Raw genomic sequence first — 20,630 nt, 5'->3', positions numbered from 1 at the left:
TTGATGTGGCTATCTATTCTCACTTTCAAGGTGCACTAAAATATAAGGGTGGTGCATCTCACCTTAAAGGGATTATTAACAATTTTATGAAATCATTTGAATGTTTTTAGATAGGAGGAATGACCTGTTATAGAGTTTTAGTGAACCCAACGTTTTGGACTACCAAGTGAGTCCATCATCAGGGGAAGCGTCAATAGATATTTTTCAGATCTTAATGATGTATCCAGGAGCTAGATTTAGGTTATATATATAGGAAATTGAAGAAAAGATGTAAGAAAATAGGTCGGCTAGATTTTCATTTATTTAATTAATTAATTAATTATTATTCTTTATTTAATTTATTTATTATGATTTTTTTTAATTAACTAATTAATAGGTTTATAACTTAATTGATTTTATTATTTACTTACTATGTTTATTAATTTTATTTAAATATATGGTTTAATTGATTGATTATTTAATTAATTAAATTAAATAATTAATTAAGGGTTGATTAATTAAGTAAAAGGGGTTGATTAATTAATTTTATTAATTATTCTTTATTAATATGTTTATTAATGTATTCTATTATTCACTTGTTAGTTTGATTAATTGATTAATTTTTAGTTTGTTGATTAATTGTTATGTTTATTTCTTTAATGTAAAATTAATTGATTAATTGATTAATTTTATTTATTTATTTTTATTAATAATTAGATTAATTACTTTTATTAATGTTTTTAACTACTAATCTAATTTTTCTGATTAATTAAAATTAATTTATTAGTTTTAATTATTTATTATTTGTTAATATGTCTCTAATTTTATGTATTTATTTCGTGTTTAATTATTTATTGATTTTATTTACTGGATAAATTTATTTAATTTTTAATTAATAAATTCTAATAGATTTGGTGAAGTTAATGCTATAATATTATCTATCAATCCTAAATGTAATTTTCATTGTTTAATGTTATCAATTGATTATGGGTGAATTAATCACTACTAATTAATGTTTATGATGATGATGATATGAGGATTGATGTTTTTGGTGATTATTATATTGATATTTTTAAGAGAGGAGGGAATAGGTTAAATTAAGGGATAAGGGTTAATTATTGATTTTTAAGATTTTCAAGTAAAGGTTTCCACGTGTTACTTAGTTTTAGTTGTATGGACCATTAATGTTATATGTTGCACATGAATGCTTGTGACAAGATGATTATTTAGTTTTTTCTATAATTTCAATTGGATAACTTGTTTGGTTTTGATGATATATGAAAATTTTTGGATCACTTGCAATTGAACAGACATAATGCTTTAAATATTGTCTTGCTTGTAGTGACATTGCCACAATCTCTTAACCCAATTGTAATTCTATGATGGAAATATTTTCCTTTTGCATATCAAATTTTTTCCATGAATGGTTTTTCTTAATGCCATCTAAATCATATGCATACAATAGTGAAAGTAGTTTCACTGAAAGAACTAGATGCATGATAACACGTGAAATTTTTTAATTGATTTATCAATTGATCCCATGCATATGATAAAGTGGTGACTTCAAAGTCTTTTCAACACGAGAAGGGCTTACAATGTATCCCTTTGTTAAATTATGAAAATTTGATTGGAAATGTTCCATCGCTTATTTATGAAGGAGTTTTAAAAGGTTTATATTAGTGACATGCTTAATGTGTATAAGGATCTCATGATTGGTATTCTAATACATGGCATTCAAGGTTTGCATGGACATTCATCATAGTAATGAACTTTTCCTTAGTCATGTACATAAGTGCTATTTGAATGCTTCATGACTCAGGCTTGACATGCATATCATTGGACAAATATTGATCATGAGAATTGAAACTTTATGCATAGTCTCATCTATGTTAGTTTTATTTATTGAATAAAACTTATCATATTATGCACTCTAAAGTTTGAAGTTAGTAAATACATATACTTGTTTCCATTAGGATCATGGTCATGAAGCAAGTACTCTCTAAACATATTAACGTGAGTGTAGTTTGCCTTGAATTTTTTTGGATCACTCGTACTTGGATAGATGTAATGTTTTCAAACATTGTCTTTCTTGTAGGGACACTACCAAAATCTTGTAGCCCAAATTGTAATTATTTGATGTAAATATTTCCTTTTGTGTGTCATATTTTTCTTCATGATGGTTTCTCTCAATGGCATGTTAATCCTATGCATGTAGTAGTGAAATTAGTTTTTCTTAAGGAGCTTCATGCATGATAACAAGTGAAACCGCAGGCATGGTATATGCATTCAATTTTTCTTTTGATCGAGTATTACTTTGTTTTAGACCAAAAAAATTTGTAACATCTCCATAATTTATTATTATGGATTGAATTTTATTATTTTTTATTAATATTTAAAATTATTTATCTTTAGAAGAAATGATTCCTCAATTATTTAATTCTTGCCCTTTTTCTCTTGTTGTCTAGCAATCAGCCTCTTCTAACTAAGTATAATGATCCAGGAAATCCTACTGTTATTGCCTACATTAATGATCAACCCATAGCTAACACGTTGATCGATCTTGGGGTTGCCATTAATGTAATGACAAAGGACCTCTTCACCACCCTAGGGCTATAGGGACTTAGACATACTCCTACTATACTTGAATTAGCGGACAGGTCCCGTGTTAAACCCGAGGGGGTGTTAGAGGATATTGTGATTACAATAGCTTCATGGAGGTATCTGGCTGAATTTCTTATCTTACAGCCCAAATCCAATTTTGGGGGACATCCTTTCATCTTAGGGAGACCTTGGCTGGCCACTGTAGATGCATTTATAGGCTATAGATCTGGGTCTATGGTGATCTCGGATGGCCAGGCGACAAAGAACCTCAATATTTACCCCCCAAAACCAAATTTGGATTTATATAACCCTTGGTGGGATGATTTTGAGCTTGAATCAGATCTTTCCCTACCACTCCTCACTCTGGGGAAAGCCCAGTATTTTAAGGATGAGACAAAAGATGACATCATTAATGGTTTTATTAGTAACTTGCTTTATGTCGCTTCTATTAAAAATGCAAATGAGGAAGAAGAGGTGGAAGATATAGATTTTGAACAAATGAGAACCACTCTGAATATTGACTGCAGTCCAATTGAAATAGAACTAGGAAAGTTTTTGAATACTAACCCCAACCTAACTGCTGTTACAACTGTTACAGAAATACAAAAATGCATTTGCATGGGACTATATGGATATGAAAGGGATCCACCCTAACCTATGCACTCACCGTATTTATTTTAAGGATGGTTGAAAACCAATGAGACAACCACAGCACCGCATGAACCCTACACTGAAGGAGGTGGTGAAGGAAGAAATACAAAAACTCCTGAGTGCCTATTTTATTTATCCGATATCTGATAGTCAGTGGGTGTCACTGCTTGTCATCGTTCCTAAGAAGAATGACAAGTGGAGAGTATGTGTGGATTACAGAGAACTCAATAAGGCCACTCAAAAGGACCATTTTATTTTACCATTTATAGATTAGGTCCTTGATACCCTTTCTGGAAAGAAATTCTTTTCATTTTTAGATGGGTTTAGTGGCTACAATCAGATACAGATTGCCCCGGAGGATCAAGATAAAACAACCTTTACTTGCCCTTAGGGAACTTTTGCATACAGAGTACTCCCTTTTGGACTCTGCAATGCACCAACAACCTTTCAGAGGGCAATACTGGGAATTTTTTCTTATTTGTTGAATGACTACCTTGAAATATTCATGGACGATTTTACACCTTATGGAGATGCTTTTGAAACAACATTAGCTAATTTGGAAAAAGTGTTGGAACTATGTGTGTAGACTATTGTTTCTTTGAGCACTAAAAAATGTCACATGATGACAACTGAAAGGATCATGCTTGGACACTACATTTTTGCTAACGGGATCAAGGTAGACCCTACAAAAGTGGAGGTAATTTTGAAAATTCCAACCCCCAAGACGCAAAAAGAGGTATGTAGTTTCTTGGGGCATGCAGGGTATTATACGAGATTTATAGAAAAGGTTTCAAAAATTGCATCGCCATTATTTTCTTTTCTCATGAAGGCTGTCGACTTTTTGCGGACAGGAAAGTGTGAGCATGCCTTTTTAAAGTTGAAATGTTGTGTATCAATAACTCTGGTCTTGTGAGGACCTAATTGGTAACTGTCGTTTCACATAGCTACAGATGCATCTGATATTGTTATAGGTGTTGTTTTGGGCCAACTGGAGGATAAAAAACCTTATGCTATTTACTACATAAGCAAAAATCTAACCCCGGCTAAGCTCAACTACACAATGACCGAGAAGGAGTTCTTAGCAGTTGTGCACGCCATCAATAAATTCTAACATTATATCACCAAGTATCAAGTATTTGTACACACTGACCACTATACCATTTGTTTTTTAATGAATAATCCAATTACCAATGGTAGAATTACACACTGGTTATTGTTGTTACAATAATTTGATATCACAATTGTCGATAAACCTGGAAAAGATAATGTAGTAGTTGATTTTCTTTCTAGGTTAACTATTGATGACAATTTCATTCCTACTGAGGATTCTTTCCCTGATGAATATCTCTTTGCTATTTCTACTTACTCACCTTGGTATGCAGATATAGCCAATTATCTTGCTGCAGGGAAGTTTCCACAATATTTGTCCTCCAAGGAGAAAAGAAATATCATACAACAAAGTGCTACCTATACTTGGATAGATGGGAATCTCTATCACACTGGACCAGATTTCCAGATCAGACGTTGTGTTAGAGAAGATGAGATCTTTGACATCCTTAAAGCTTGTCACGAGGAACCTTGTGGAGGGCACTTCGCAAACAAACGGACAGGGTACAAAGTCCTTTCGACAGGGTATTATTGGCCAACAATATTTTAGGATGCCAAGAAGTTTGTGAAGGGATGTGATAGTTGCCAAAGGATGGGCCAACCATTGCAATCAGATGAGATGTTGTTACAGCCCCAAATCATCTTAGAACCTTTTGAGAAATGGGCCCTATATTTTGTGGGACCAATTAATCCTTCATCTAGACAGAAATCTTACATCTTGGTCTACACTAACTATGTCACAAAATGGGTTGAGGAAAAGGCACTAACCAGAGCCACGGAGCAAGTTGTTTCAGACTTTTTGTTTGAAGACATCTTTGTCCGATTTGGCATACCCAGGGAGATAGTCACAGATGGAGGGCCCCAGTTTACATCCCATATGATCTAGAAGTTGGTTGAAAAATATAAAATCCATCATAGAATCACAACACCTTATCATCCACAAGAAAATGGCCAAGTGGAAAGCACTAACAAAGTCATTGAGGGGATCCTTACTAAGACTGTGGCCAGTCACCGAAGGAATTGGGCCGACAAACTTCCAGAAGTGTTGTGGGCATACAGGACTACATGGAGGAATACCACGGGATTCTCACCATATGAACTTGTGTATGGAAAAAATCCCTTATTCCCTATTGAGTTCAAAATCAAGACACTAAGAACAACATTGCAAGTAAATTTGGATCTGGCTACAACACAAAAGCAAAGATTGAACCAGCTCAATGAATTGGAGGAGAAATGGTTAGCTGCTATTCAGCAAATAGATATTATCTAGCAGCAGAGAGCTAAGCAGCATGACAGGTTCAATAAGAAGAAGAAGTTCTAGAAAGGAGATTGGGCTCTCTTAATATGACTCAAGATTCAAAGACTTAAAGGGTAAGCTCTACACCAGATGGCTAGGTCCCTATGAGGTAGATGTGGTCTATGACAATGGGACTGTAAATTTGGTAACCATTGATAGTGCGAGGACACCATTACTTGCAAATGGGCACCGTCTTCGGTTATATCACAAACCTGCTTCAAGGGATTCATTCATCAACATTGTCACAAATTTGGATCTTCAAATTACAGGAACAAGGGGAAGCCCCCCTGTGTTGCAAAAATTCTAATTTTTCCAATAAGTTTAACAACTGAAAATCAACCATGGTTGGTGGTTGTTACACCTTCAAACTTACAAAAGAAAAACAGAATAAAACAATCTGGTTGTGAAAACCTTTTTCGGGTGTAGAAAGACAATTTCTGTAGCAGATGAAAACCACCTTGTGGTGGTTGTTACACACTTTGTAATAGCATTTATTATTTCAAAGCATACTTTATGATAGTGCTGTTACATGTTCTTTTCTTCTCTATTTTTGTAAAAATTTATAATATATAATAGTCGTCTTGGCTGTTACACCTGTAACAGCCGAAAACTTCTAGAAATAAGTGGAATAAGACATTTATTGCAACAAATAGCAGGCATCATCGTGGTTCTTGTCACCAGAGATAAGTTCGCGCGTCTCGCCACCAATGACCTCTCCCCATGTCACCCAGGTATGTCATACAAAGGTAATATCGTTATTCGCTTTATTTGGTAATTATGGCAACTTAACACGACATCCCTTTTAACGACCGAGGTCGGCTGTCACATTTAAGTCGGGGTGGGGGAGGGGGTGAATCACATTGCGACATGGTCTGTGATTATTTAAAAAGCCTATAATTAAGGCATGACGATCTGGTAATCATTGTTACTTCTTTTTTTCCCTTTGGAAAAAAACGTAATTTTCATTAAGTGAGAAAATTACATATTGTATATGCAAAATGCATATGTTGTAAGAAGGGAAATGCCTGATAGAAAAATAAGATTTCTAGGATCTAATATTGATGCCATGTGTCCATGCAGGGAGGCATCATTTTCTGATGTATTCAGCATAATGTTTTATCAAAATATAACTGTAGTCATGTAAAGTGTCCACATTGTTCTTGTTGTAAACAAAAAGCTATGAATATTTACAGATGGAAATTTAAAAGCAAAAAATATAATCATGTAGCCATGCTCTCTGTGAGCTTGCTAAACATCTATGTCCATAAAAGGCCGATGGTAGTACTGATAATAGGACCCCTCCCTATGTTCCTGGATCATCCAAGTGCTGGAAGGCTTGTCCACAGCTTCTTTGGATAATCTGTCAGCATCTGCATTTCGTTCCCTGAAAATGTGATGGCATGCAAATGTGTCAAAAGATGTAATAAGTCGATGAGCCTCGTCCAGAATATGTCTCAAAGTATATGCAGAACATCTAGTTCTTTTGATTAACCAGTCATAGACAATTTTTGAGTCCCCAAAGAGTTGGAGATCTCTACATTGGTTTTCCAGGGCAAATTGTATAAGGAATTTTGTAGAGGATAGTTCTACAAAATTATTCGTACCCCAACCTAATCCCATTTGTATATGGTAGTAATGGGAAGCAGTTTTTTTTTTTTTTTTTTTTTTTTTTTTTTTTTTTTTTTTTTTTTTTTTTTTTTTTGCGGCTATGAGCTCCTCAGGCTGCGCCCCCGCTGATCGCCCTCGGCCCTGATCGCCCGATCGGCCCTGATTGGCTCTGATCGCCCTCGGCCCTGCCCTGTCCCGCCTATTCGCGTCCCTCAGGCTGCGCGCAAGTGTTCTCTCTGCTCTCTGCGGAAGGAAGCTTGCTTTATACCATGAGGCCGGCCGGTTCAATGAAGGTTTGAGTCCCGGATTGAGCTTGGCTGGCTGCTTGGGTCCATGGAGGCGCTGGGCACTCCCCAGGCGGCCCCTCCCCCCCCTCCGTCCTCATCAGCTGAGGCCTTCAATCGTCTTCTGGAAGGTCTCCCTAAGAAGAAGAATGTCGAAGCCGCGAAATTTGTCAAGAAACTGGACGATATTCCGAAGATCTCCCTCCCTCCGGAAACCCCGATCCAGGTTGCACTGTCTTTGTCCGAGAGAGCCCTAGTAGGCCAATTCACCAGACTTTGGCCTTCTCCCAAATCCATAGAAAACTGGGTCAAAAGGAACTGGGTGCCGTTGATCCAAGAAAGTGTGACCTCTTACTTCCTGGGGAAAGGTTTCTTCCTCTTCGAGTTTACCTCAAAGGATGACAAAGACCTGATCTTTCGAAACGGCCCCTACTTCATGGGCCCCCAGGGTCTGTACCTGAACAAATGGACTCCGAACTTCGATCCGGCAGTGGATGTACCTAAAGCTATCCCAGTGTGGGTTAGGCTGCCAAATCTTCCAGTGCATTGCTAGAACTGGGACTCATTGAAGCATATAGGAAATGCCTTGGGGAAATTTATAGATCGGGCAAACAACAAGGACCAATATGATTGTGCCAGGATATGCATGGAGGTGGACCTGGAGGAGGGACTTCCAGAGGCCATTAAAATCAAGGTTGGAAGCTGGACTCACATGCAGAAACTAGACTACAAGCAGCTGCCCTTTAAATGCCGGAAATGCCATGTTTATGGCCATTTCGCCAGAAGCTGCCCGTCCAATACTGAATCTGTCCAAGGGAAGGAGGACGGCTGGAATCAAGTCAAGCGTACGAAAAATACTCACAAGACTCAGAAGGTGGGAGGATCCAATGGCAACCCTCATCAGGGTCCTGCTCCGCAGACCCAGCCCAAGACCGCCCTAGAAAATAGGTTTGACCCCCTCAGCTCTCAACCAAAGGACACACAGGAAGTCGAGGCCCAGAAATCGGTCACTCCAGAGAAAGGTGGAAAGCCTAATCCTTTCAAGGATTCAGGCGTAGCAGAAAGCTCAAAAGGAACCCCAGAAGAAGTTGAGGATGAGGACCAAGAATCGGAAGATTCGGAGGAGGAAGGAGAAATAGGAGACTCCCTAGCCTCTGTAAGGAGATCTACAAGAGGGCGCAAAACAGATCGGGAGAAAAGGGAGCATGAAACGTATAAGGACAAGTTGCAGGGCAGCCAACCTACATTGGAGAAGCTGTTAGCAAAGAAACCAAAGATGGCCAGAAATCAACATCAAGGCTCCAAGGGAGCCCTCCAAAGCAAAGGTAAATAATGAAAATTATCTCCTGGAACTGCAGGGGTATGGGGAGAAAAATCAAAGAAGAGGCACTAAGAAACTTAATAAGAATAGAAGCCCCGGACATACTCCTCCTCCAGGAGACCAAGATGGAGGATTCGAACCTCCTTCATTTAAGTAGAAAACTATGGAATAAGAGCAAAGCAGTTGCTGTCTCAGCCCGAGGAGCCTCTGGAGGGCTGGGATCTCTATGGAATGATAGCAAGTACTCGCTAATATCTGAAACTTCTACCACCCACTGGTTGATGTTGAAGATGCAACACCTAGATACTAAAGAAATATTTTGCCTCTTCAACATTTATGTGCCGGTTAGCGCTGGAGAAAAAAAGTCTTGCTGGGATTCATTAAGAAACCAAGCGGATCTTGGCATACTAGAAAATATCATCATTGCAGGAGACCTAAATCTCACGCTGCACTCTTCAGAAAAGCATGGAGGTACCATTGTGCGAGATCCGGCAAGGGAATGGGTAGAAGATCTTCTCCATGATTGGGATCTGCTAGATATCAAGCCAGTTTCAGGTATGTTCTCGTGGTCAAACAAAAGAATAGGGCCTGGTCATATTGCAGCAAGAATAGATAGATTTTTTGTGCAAAGTTTCTTCCTCCAGTTTGGATTAGATGCCAGCATGCATATCCTTCCCTGTAGTACCTCTGATCATAACCCCATCAAGTTGACCCTTCGAACCCTCTCGGATCTTGGCCCCATCCCCTTCAAATTTAGCCCTCTTTGGACCAGGGAACCCAGCTTTCTTCAGATTGTCAAGCATAGTTGGTCTCAGCCAGTCAATGGCTCTCCATTCTATATCTGGGAAGAGAAACTCAGAAGAGTGAAATCTGACCTAAAAAGTTGGGCCAAATCTCTCCCTAATCCAGCCACTGAAACGAAAAAGATCCAATGCATGCTGGATGCCCACCATCAGATCGTGGAAGAGGCCCTCATCACTAATGAAATTCTTGACAAAGAGGCTCATCTTCAACAGCAATATCACAAAGCCTGTCTGAATGAAGAGGAAGCTTGGAGGATCAAATCTCGCTGCCTTTGGCTCAAAGCAGGAGATAAAAACACCTCATACTTCCACAAGCAATCCCAAGCCAGGAAAAGCTTCAATCATATAGCAGAAATCAAAGAAGAAGCCGTGACCCATAAAGACTTTAAAGACATCAAGTAGGCTGCCTTTCGCCATTTTCAAAATTTATACAGCGAAGAGGTGAATGGCCCTCAGAATTCTTACTTGCTGGACGGGGTCCCCTCATCAGTCTCGGCTCAAATGAACCTCCAGCTAGAAGCCAAAGTCACCATGGAGGAGGTCAAAGCTGCTCTCTTTGCCATGGATCCTGATAAAGCTCCAGGACCTGACGGTTTTTCAACCAGATTTCTTCAATTCTGCTGGCATATTGTGGGAAAAGATCTCCTCAAAATGATTCAAAAATAGCAGGATTGCCAGAAAATAGGAGGAAGCACAAACTCCTTGTTCCTTGCTCTTATACCTAAGGAGAAGGGCGCCAATTTGTTTAACAGATTCCGCCCCATCTCTCTTTGCAATATAGGCTACAAGATGATCACCAAAATCATTGCTAGCAGGCTGAAACACATCCTCCCTAAAATCATCCCTGAGAATCAAGGGGGCTTCATCCATGGAAGACAGCTGGTGGATAACTTCATCCTAGTTCAAGAGGCAATCATCTCCAGTCACCAGCGCAAGGAAAGAGGTATGGTCATCAAACTGGATTTAACAAATGCATTCGATCGTGTTAGGCATAGCTTTCTGTTGAATGTTTTAAAAAACTTTGGATTCGGAGAGAGATTTATAAAATGGATCCGGGCTTGTATCTCGGAGCCATGGATAGCCCCTTTAATCAATGGCAAAGCTGCAGGGTTCTTTAAAGCTACAAGAGGAATAAGGCAGGGCTGCCCCCTGTCTCCTCTGTTGTTTGTTATCCAAGCATCAGTTCTCAGCTTCCACTTAAACAAAAAAATGCAAGATCAGGAGATTCCAGGGATTTGCATTGCTAGAGGAGTCCAGAACATAAACCATGCCCTGTTTGCAGATGATACTCTGCTTCTCGGAGCTGCTTCAATCCACTCAGCCACCAGATTTAAAGAGGCTCTGGATGAGTTTGGCACGATGTCAGGAAGTTGTCTTAATAAAGGAAAGTGTCACATATACAGCTGGAATACCCCTCCCCCTATGCTCATCTCCATTGTCAGATGCTTAGGATTTGCTGGCTCTGCTGTATGGACCTCATTTAAGTACTTAGGAATGCCTATCTTCCTCAAACGTTCCTATAGCAGGGACTGGATACCTCAGCTGGAAAAATTCAAAGTCAAACTTCAGGCATGGGGCTATAATTGGTTAAATATTGCAGGCAAGACAGTTCTAATCAAATCTGTCCTCAGTAGTCTCCCTTTATTCCAGTTCTCTGTGCTCCTAGCTCCCGTCGGCATCCTTGAGAAAATGGACCAGCACATTCGAAACTTCTTTTGGAAGGGAGGTAAGCAAAATGAGAGGAAATTCCCCCTGGTCAACTGGGAGACAGTCCTCAAACCTCAGATGGAGGGAGGCCTAAACTTCAAGAAGCTTCCCCTCGAAAATATAGCCATGGGAGCTAAGCTTCTTTGGAAAATCATAGCGCCCAAGCCTGGCTGGGCTCAGCTTGCGCTTTGGAGAAAATATTTCACTGGCGAAAGGTTAAGATGCCTGGACGGACCTCTTCCCCAAGGCACCTCTTCATTTGCCAGAATCTGCTCTAAAGTTGCCCCTCTAATTCGTTCCAAGGCTTATTGGATCCCTGGGAATGGGAAAAAAATCAACATATGGTCAGATCGAATAATGGATCGCGATCTGATTGGGGACTGACATTCTTTGAAGAAGCTGCGTGATTGGATCTCAAATACAGGTAAACACACCCTCTGGGACATTTCCAAGTGGGAAGGGACGCGATGGGTTGGCTGGAACTTCCTCGATACACCGGCGGAATTTCTACAGGACGTCAACGTTCTATGCGACTTGTTAATCGGTGCTGCCCCCTCACACATACGCAGGAGAGACAGAAGAGGTTGGGGCTCTTTGGCGGCGGGATACACGGTGTCGAGTGGCTACACGAGCCTTGCTGCAATTCCGTATGCGCCCCCTGATCCAGCTCCGTGGAAAACAATTTGGGACATACCATCATTGCCCAAGATCGACATTTTCAATTGGTTGCTCTGTCACGGTAAAATTCTCACCGACGAGAACCTGCAGAGGCGTGGATTCAACGGTCCATTGAGATGCTCATTATGCAGAGAAAAGGCGGAGTGTGTCTCCCATCTGATATTAAACTGCAGTTTTTCAGAGCAGGTTTGGAGAGCGCTGATGGAGCAATGGAATCCTAATTTCGTGTTGCCTGCCTCCATATCCGAACTCTTCACTAAGTGGCAGAATAGATATCCAGCACCCCCGCCTAAAAATAAAATGATAAAGGCCGCCTGGTCCTCTCTTCTTAAAATTTGCTGTTGGCAAATCTGGCTAGAGAGGAACAGTAGAATATTCAGAAATACCCAGCATGATGTAAAAGTGGTAGTGACTAAAATAAAAACCCAGCTAAAATAATGCCTGGAGGATTTTAAAGACGATTCGAATCTCAGCCAACTTGAAATTATTTGGGGGGCTTCTTTAAATCTTCAATTCCGCCAAGCCAACAGAAGCATTACTCCTGTTGAGGAATGGCAAGTAAGAGGCATAAATAAGGAAGAGTTTCGTGCCTGGATCTCCAATCATAAGCTACATTCTCTCTTCTTCGATGGGGCAGCAAAAGGAAATCCTGGCAAGGCCGGGGCAGGAGGAACGGTTAATAGCATGGAAGGCACTCAGATTCACAGCTTTGCCTGGGGGCTGGGGTTCAATTCCAGCATCCAAGCGGAAGCATTGGCCCTGTATCAAGGTCTCAAACTGCTATTGAGCCTGGAAATCAAGGAGGCAATCATTCTAGGGGATTCTCAAGTGATCATAAAGCTCATGGTAACCAACACTGCCCCCCGGGACTTAAGATTAGCAAGGCAGATACAAAGAATTCGAAGCCTGGGAAAGCTGTTCCAAAATCTGAAATATTTTCATGTACTAAGAGAAAATAATAAAGAAGCGGATCGTGAAGCAAATAAGGCCGCTCTTCTCTCCGTCGGGGCAATGATAAGGGACAGGATAGAAACTTGGGATCCAATACCATAATCACTTTAGCACCTATGTTTTATTGCCTGATTCTAAATCAGTTTGTTTGCATTTTCAAGCTTGGACAAATTACAGAAATCAACTCCATTGTAGAGCCTAAAAAGAGCTGGAAGAGGAACACAAATTCAATACTTCAGGAGGTCGGTTCTATTGTGGATCTGGACAACTCCCTTTGTAATCAGAACTATGGCAATTAGGCCAATCAGTTAATATAATCCATAATCGTTCTTGTGAAAAAAAAAAATGGGAAGTGGTGAGGTATAGAATGGCCCCCCACCACACCCTTCCTCCTATGCGGAACCGTCAAAGAAATCCCAAGGCTTCGAATGATTTATGGTTTCAGGAACAATGGTTCGGGGTCGTGTCGTCTCCTCGTCATCAGGGATGAGAGAGTAATCAGATAGGATATGGGAGGCAATGGAAGGCCAATGCAGAGAGGTATTTTGGAAAATGAGTTTGTTGCGGGTGATCCATAGTCCCCAGCAGATGAGTAATGGGAGGTTCCGGAGCTTTTTTGGGACAGTGCCTGACCACCAAGATGTCCAAGCCTCCTTTACATTAATACCATGCCACCTGGTCGGGGATGGAATCACAACTAAGATTGATTGCCAAAGGTCTTGAGCGGCCTGGCATTCAATAAATAGGTGTGAGGCAGATTCATTGTTGCATTTGCAAAGGTGGCACCAAAAAGGGTCGTGTTGGGCTCGCTTGAGAAGGTTATCCCCTGTGGGGATTTTATTTTTCAGTATGGTCCACATGAGAAGTCTGTTCTTGGGGGGCCTTAAGCTTCCACAAATGCTTCCACCATGACTCTATGGCTTGTGGATGGCGTTCTTCGGCTAACACAAGGTATCCATCCTTTGGGGTATATTTACCAGCTTTCGAGAGCGCCCATATAACCTCATCTTCCCCTTCGCCAATCCAGATGTGAGCCTCAGTGAGAGCCCCGATGTATGCATTCCACTGCTGTGTCCATTGATGTGGAATGTTTATTCTCTGGGCCGATTTCCAGGCTTGCTGAAATAGAGTGGTGTGTTCGGGGTCCGCTATGTGGCCGATATGGGTAATATTGATATCTCTGAGAAAAGTTCTGAGTTCTTCTGGCAACCTGTGGGCATTCCCGCATCCAATCCATGGATCCATTCCTATCCTCATAGCCATTCCAGACTGTATTTTCCATGTGATGCCAGCTCTGATGATGTCCAGAGATTTTATTACAGCCTTCCATATAATTGATACCCCTGAGCGGAGTCTTTGAGGTTGGCTTAGCCAGTCCATCAAGTTTAGAGGGGCAATGTATTTTGATACAGCCACCCTTGTCCATAGGCTATTTGATGTAACAAGCTGCCATCCAAGTTTCGCTGCCAGAGTAGAGGAGAAATCCTCTAATTTCTTGATGCCCCATCCTCCCCATTTCTTGGGCAAATTGAGTGCCTCCCACTTGACCCATGCAAATATTCTACCTGTCTATTGTCCCTTCTAAAGGAATCTGCAGCATAAGGCCTGGATCCTAGAGAGTATACCCCTAGGAAACCATGCCAAAGACATCCAATAGACCGGGGTGGCCTCCAGGACAGCTTTGATGAGTATGAGTCTGCCCGCCCTGGAAAGGTATTTGTAGTACCAAATATTGAGTCTTTTCTCCATCTTGGAAATAAGCCATGTCCAATCTGCTATTTTATACCCCAGAGGCTTCAACTTGTAGCCCAAGTATCTAAGCCCTTCCTCCAATCTAAGTAGAGTGAACTGAAATCTTTGCAACGCATAATGAATTTCATATGGGGAACATCCAGCCTCTGTGAGGGTCGACTTGTTGCTGTTAACAGTCATACCAGTGGCTGATTGGAATAGTGCAAAAGTGTTCTTCATGTTTGTCAAATCCCCTATGCTTCCATTAAGAAATAACAAGACATCATCCACAAAAAGCAGATGAGTCAATATGCACCCTTCTGTGATCTTTATACCCTGCAATCTGCCCCTTCTGAACTCTTCTTTGACAAGCCTGCTGAGCCCTTCCATGATCAGGAGAAAAAGTAGTGGAGATAGGGGGCAACCCTGTCGGAGACCTCTTTCAGAATGAAAGAATGGTGAAGCCGCTCCATTGATTAGAACACTAAATGGTATGTTAGTGATGCAGCTCATAATCCATTTAATGAAATCGAAAGGAAACCCTAGGTGGGTTAGAAGCATTCTAATATACAACCAGTTTGCTCTATCAAAATCTTTAGAGAGGTCGACCTTTAGTATCATACCTTTGATTTTCTTGGAGTGCAATGAGTGCAAGACCTCCTGGGCAGTTCCCACTGCCTCGTGAATCTGTCGATCTTGTAGAAAGGTGAATTGCTCCTGTGATATATGGGTGGATAGAATGGGCCACATTCAATTGGCTATGATCTTAGCCATGATCTTATAGATGCAATTGCATAAGGATATAGGTATATAATCGTCAAAGGTGGATGGATTGTCGGACTTTGGAATGAGGGCGATGAAGGTAGAGGTGAAGGATTCATGCATCTTACCATTTATTCCGGAGTCTTCAATTACCTTGAGGAGGTCTGCCCCTAGGGTCTCAAAGAAGGCTAGGTAGAACTCAATCGACCATCCATCCGGCCCTGGACTCTTGTCCTTTTTAAACCATTTGAGAGTGGCTTCCAATTCACCTATAGTGACTTCCTTAGTTAGTTCCCTGCCTTCCTCCAGCTCCACAAATCGAGGGAATAATTGGGCTACTTGTATGATTTCGGCAAGATTTACATTTGGGGGGGCCTGTAGATCTATTTGAAATGTGAGGTCACCAAAGATGCCAGCTGGGGAAAGGTGTTTACAGGGAGGCCTTGCTCATTCGAGAGCTGCCAGATGGTGTTAATAGCTTTCCGGCCGTTTGCATACTTATGATAGAATTTTGTATTGTCATCTCCCTCATGCAGCCAGATCGCCCTACTTCTCAGCCTCCACGCTTCTTCGTGATCCTTAAGAATTTTTCCTCTAATGGCATATAGATCAGTGAGTTTGTCCTTGTGTTCAGTCGATCTGAAGACCCCGCCTGAGCTATTTTCAAACTCAACAATTTCCTTTTCTGCATTCATTAGGGATTGATCATCCTTTATTCTCTTGTTATGAGCCCATATTTTGGAGAGCCTCTTCATCTCGATAAGGTTGTGTGAAAAACCCTCAGCTATGTTCCCACCGGCAGCTAGGGGATGCGACTTCCAGAAGTCCGTGATCATACGCACATAGGTGGGATCCTTTAACCAAGTGGAGCTGAACTTGAAAGGACCCTTGGGTTTCTGAGGCCCCCCACTGATCTCCATGTATATAGGCAGATGATCAGAGATTCCTCCTGATCCCACCCACTGTCTATGGAGTAGACCCAGGGTTAGAAGTCCTTCCTTGATAAGGAAACGATCAAGTCTTTGGGCAAGACAGTCCTCCCCAACTCTGTTGTTCCTCCAGGTAGGCAGAAATTTGGCAGAGGGGATGTCCAATAGGTTATGGGAATCCAATAAATTCTCAAAGTAGGCAGATAAGGGGTCCAGTTGTGCATGGTGTCCCCAGGATTCAGAGTGACCAATGGAAAAATTTAAATCCCCTCCCATGATTAGGAAATCCTTCTGCAGTACCTCTGAGCTAAGGAGATGGTCCCAAAAGGCAGGCCTATGTTGGCACGACCCATATACATTGATGGTTCGCACCTCTATACCCAGATCAGCTGAGAACAGGTCTGCCCCAATGTACCCTGGGCCTCCCCAACAGTTACAGAGATTGATGGAATGCTTGTTGTATCCCAGGGCCAATCCCTCGGATCGTCCATTAGCATCGAGGCCTATAAAGGTCCATCTAGGGAACATTGAATCAAGGAGATGTGTAATGGAATCAGCTGATCCTAAGGTTTCTTGAAGGAAGATGACATCGACAGGAGTAGCATAGATCAATCTTCGAAGGGCTAGTTTTTTATCGGGCCTAGCTAACCCTCTGCAATTGAATGAGACAATCTTCATGGGGGGGATTAGATGAGGGGTTCGATGCTCTAAGTGCCCTGTGAATGGTTGATTTCTTGCCCAAGGCGTTCTCATATCTGGCCTGGATCTGTGCCTTTGAGAGGGAGGTGGGTCAACCCCTTGGTAGCTTAGGAGGAAAGGGGGTCAGAATAAGGTCTAGTCCGAAATTATCAGAGACCTTTAATTTTTTCTTAGCCTTAGATTGAGTCTGATAGCACGGGGAGGGAGGCCCTGTTTCAGGAATCGGGGTAATAGGGGGGGGAGATCCGGGAGAGATGGGGGAGTGACAGAGAAAGTGGAAGTGGGGGGTGAAAGGGACAAACCAGGGAGGAGGGGGAAGAGTATCTCCAATTCCATAATCCTTATCAGCAGAAGAAAGTGCATGAAAACTATCACATGCAAAGAAATGAGAATGGTTAGGAGAAGATGAAATCACACCAGAAGAAACCGCCACCCTGGCAGTCACCCTTGCCCTAGTGAGAGGAGGAGAGGGAGGTCGAAGAGGAGGCCTACCACGTTTCTTCGAGGTCTCCTGAGAGAGGGCCTTGTCTGAGGGTGTCGGATCAGCTTGAGTCCCTACTTCTCCACTGGGGGGCTGCTCCCCCTGATCTTGTACAGTCCTTGAAGGTATTGTCCATCCTGCATCCCCATTTGATTTCTTTCTGTTAAGAGGGAAATCCCGATAGAGATGCCCCACCTTGTGACATATTCTGCATCTTAAGGGAACCCCTCATAGTCCAAATTCTGTCTCTAAGAGAAATTTCGCCAATGAATTGTGATGTACTCCTGTAGTCCACCGCTGGTATCTAGGTGTATCAATATTCTTTCATAAGCCATCCTACCTGTCGTGAGATAGGATTTGTCATGCTCTAGGTAAGTACCCATGGAGTTTCCTATGCACCTGAAGACGTCTTCTGACCAAAACTGTAAAGGCAGGCAAGGTAGCCAAACCCAAAGAGGGCTTGCTCCAAGTTATTCCTATTCTGGATCGAAGAGGGGAGTCCACTTACGAAGGAGAACTGGTGCCTATTCCAGATGCCAAACCATTGAGAATACTTAATTGGTATGCTCTTCCCTGGCGAAGCGAAGTGCGAACCATCCTCTGCCAAAGGTTTGGACAAACGGTGGTTCAGCCAAATGATGACCCCAAACCTCCGTCACCCACTACTTCAGTCTTGAGGCACTGTAGAACCAACCCCTGACTCTTCCAACCAAAAATCTGTCGGTTGTGTCCATGGCTTCGCTCCACTGAAAGTCCTCGCCTAAACACAGGAAGACCTCGATGGCCTTTGATTTCAAAACCCTCTATTTTTTAGCTCTTCGGGATCTATCATCAGGCAAAATAGGCTGGGAGTCACCCTGGGAAGGGTTTGACACAGGTATAGGGATGTCCAAAAGGGGCTCAGATGGGAAAACTCCGGAGATGGGGGGAATCTCAGTAATATTTCCAGATGGGGGGGCCATGAAGGGTGGCACTGGATGCCCTGGTGCAATGGCGACAAGTTCGCTGGAATGAGCTACCGAGGGGACACGAGAGCCGATAGAAGGTGGAAAGGAAGTGAGGCCCTCTGCGGATATTTCGAAGCTAGGTTCTAGGGTTTGGTACACAAAATTTAGGGTGGATGGTGATAGAGGCTGAGCAGTGAGGTCTGGCAAGGAGGAGGAGACCTCTGAGAGGGTAGCCACTGAACATGAAGGCCCTGAGATCTAGGGTAGCGAAGCAACGGTGTCAGAGAACTTGTAGCCATAGGGGTAGCTGCTTGCCAGATTTACCTGGGGGGATGTCCAAATGGAGGTACCCGCTAATGGGTCTTCCAAGTAGTCGACTAGCTCCTCCATAACCATTACTATTTTCCCGTGCCAACTGCCTCCAGAACCTAGGGATGCCTGTCTCTATTGTGACTGGGAGCAGGTGGGGTAGATTCGAGGAGGGTGAGGGTAAAACCTAGGCAGTAAAAGTGAATGGATAACTATGACGGCTCGAAAACGATGTGAGGTAAGATACGGGGTTGTCGTACGAGAGGGCTGGAAGGTGCAGAGACGGGCGTCCGAAGTTACTGAAATCTTCAGAGTCTAGGTGAATCCCTAACCCCATCCGGTTCTCCATTTCTTCTCCACCATCGTCCACCATCATTGTTACTTAATGCCCAATCATACCAAAAAGAGGGAAGTGTACCTTCGACGAGACCTCCCATAACCCAGCATTAATAAGGCAATATTACTGTAAAGTATGAACCATGATTGCAAAATCTCAATTTGAAATTCTCACCTGCACCACCCTACCATTTACCCCTGCGGGAGAATCGCACCCCCATTCAAAGTGCTGAGAGAAGTGGGAAAAGAACAGTTGCAGGCTGAAATAGCTAAGTAGTGTGCCGACTGCTTTGAAACTTCCGAAGGAAAGGAAAAAGGAAGGAAAAAAACACTGAATTTGCATAGCAATGGGTGGAGCAGCAATTCAGCATGATCCAGGGTCAATAGAGGCCTTGGAGAATTGCCTCGAAGCATGACAGATTTTCAAGGAGTAGGCTGGTTTGAGTTCTTCCAAAGGTTGGAGGGACCAAACGGTGAAGTTTCCATGGAATTTGCAAAGAATTTAGAGGGAAATCAGACGAAGGTTAGGGGGTTGAAGCTGGAGGTTACAGAAGAGGTGGTTGTCGGAGTGACAAGATTACTAGTGGAAGAAAAGAGATGGTTTAGTAGGAAGGCTAATGACCCCTCCTTGAAGGGGGATTTCCTCAAAGAGGAAGAGTCGTTGGTGAAGAAAGGGAGGGGGATTGATAGGTTGTCACTTCCCCAACCATGGGCTGATGTTTCCCTTTACCTCATCAACTACATCACCTGCGAGGGAAGGGAAACAACTGTGTTCAATTACCAAATTCCATTACTAAACCACCTTCGGCATCGACATCTAATAAATCTTCCCTACTTCTTGCTGGGAAACATTAAGCATATGGCTGCAACCGTGAAAATAGTTGCACATACAGAAACATGCATCACCAACCATGGCCTCATCAAACTCATTGTGTTGGACTCCTTAAGCCGCCAGAGAAGGAATTGGGGAATTCATGAGGAAGAAGGTCAGGACCACCCGCAGGAGACAACCTGGGATGTCTGAGGAAGCTCCAACGACAACAAAGGAGCAACTCCAACCTTCGACAATAAGGGTTGGTAAGAGGCCAATCGACAAACCAATTGGTGATAGGCGACCAAAGCAGAGAATAAGGGTTAGCAGGCACCCAGAGTCCCCATCCATGTCAAAGAAGAACAAAGAGGCAGTAGAGCAGAAGGACGAGGAGCAGGCTCAACCAGAGGAACCTTCTTCACCTGGTAAGAGTGAAACTCAATCCTTGCTATTAAAAATTGAAAATTTAGAAAAGGAAAATAGAGAGCTAAGGGAACAACTAGTAGAGGGGAAGGCAGAGGCAAGAGCCCTAGGGTTAGACACTTTGGCTGAGGCCGTGGATAGGGCCAGGAAGGGAGATGTCCTGGGTATTGTGTGCACGGCCTGTGCTGAGAAGCTAGTGACAGCGGGGTTTAGAG

The 20,630-nt window shown here is 42.4% G+C and overlaps 1 protein-coding gene across 1 annotated transcript; it reads right to left on the bottom strand.

The window, feature by feature from the left end:
- Positions 1-15,863: 15,863 nt before the first annotated feature.
- LOC149190162 (uncharacterized) lies at positions 15,864-16,937 on the bottom strand. The gene has a single exon (XM_089410443.1). It carries the CDS (start codon positions 16,935-16,937, stop codon positions 15,864-15,866), a length of 1,074 nt encoding a protein of 357 aa, XP_089266569.1.
- Positions 16,938-20,630: the final 3,693 nt, after the last annotated feature.

The sequence above is a fragment of the Pinus tabuliformis genome, chromosome 3_1 (genome assembly GCF_031772625.1).
Source record: "Pinus tabuliformis cultivar Carrire ecotype Pingquan chromosome 3_1, CPIR1, whole genome shotgun sequence".
Taxonomy (NCBI): Eukaryota; Viridiplantae; Streptophyta; class Pinopsida; order Pinales; family Pinaceae; genus Pinus; species Pinus tabuliformis.
Note: the sequence above shows the minus strand (reverse complement) of the source record. Positions and strands in the feature narration are given on the sequence as shown.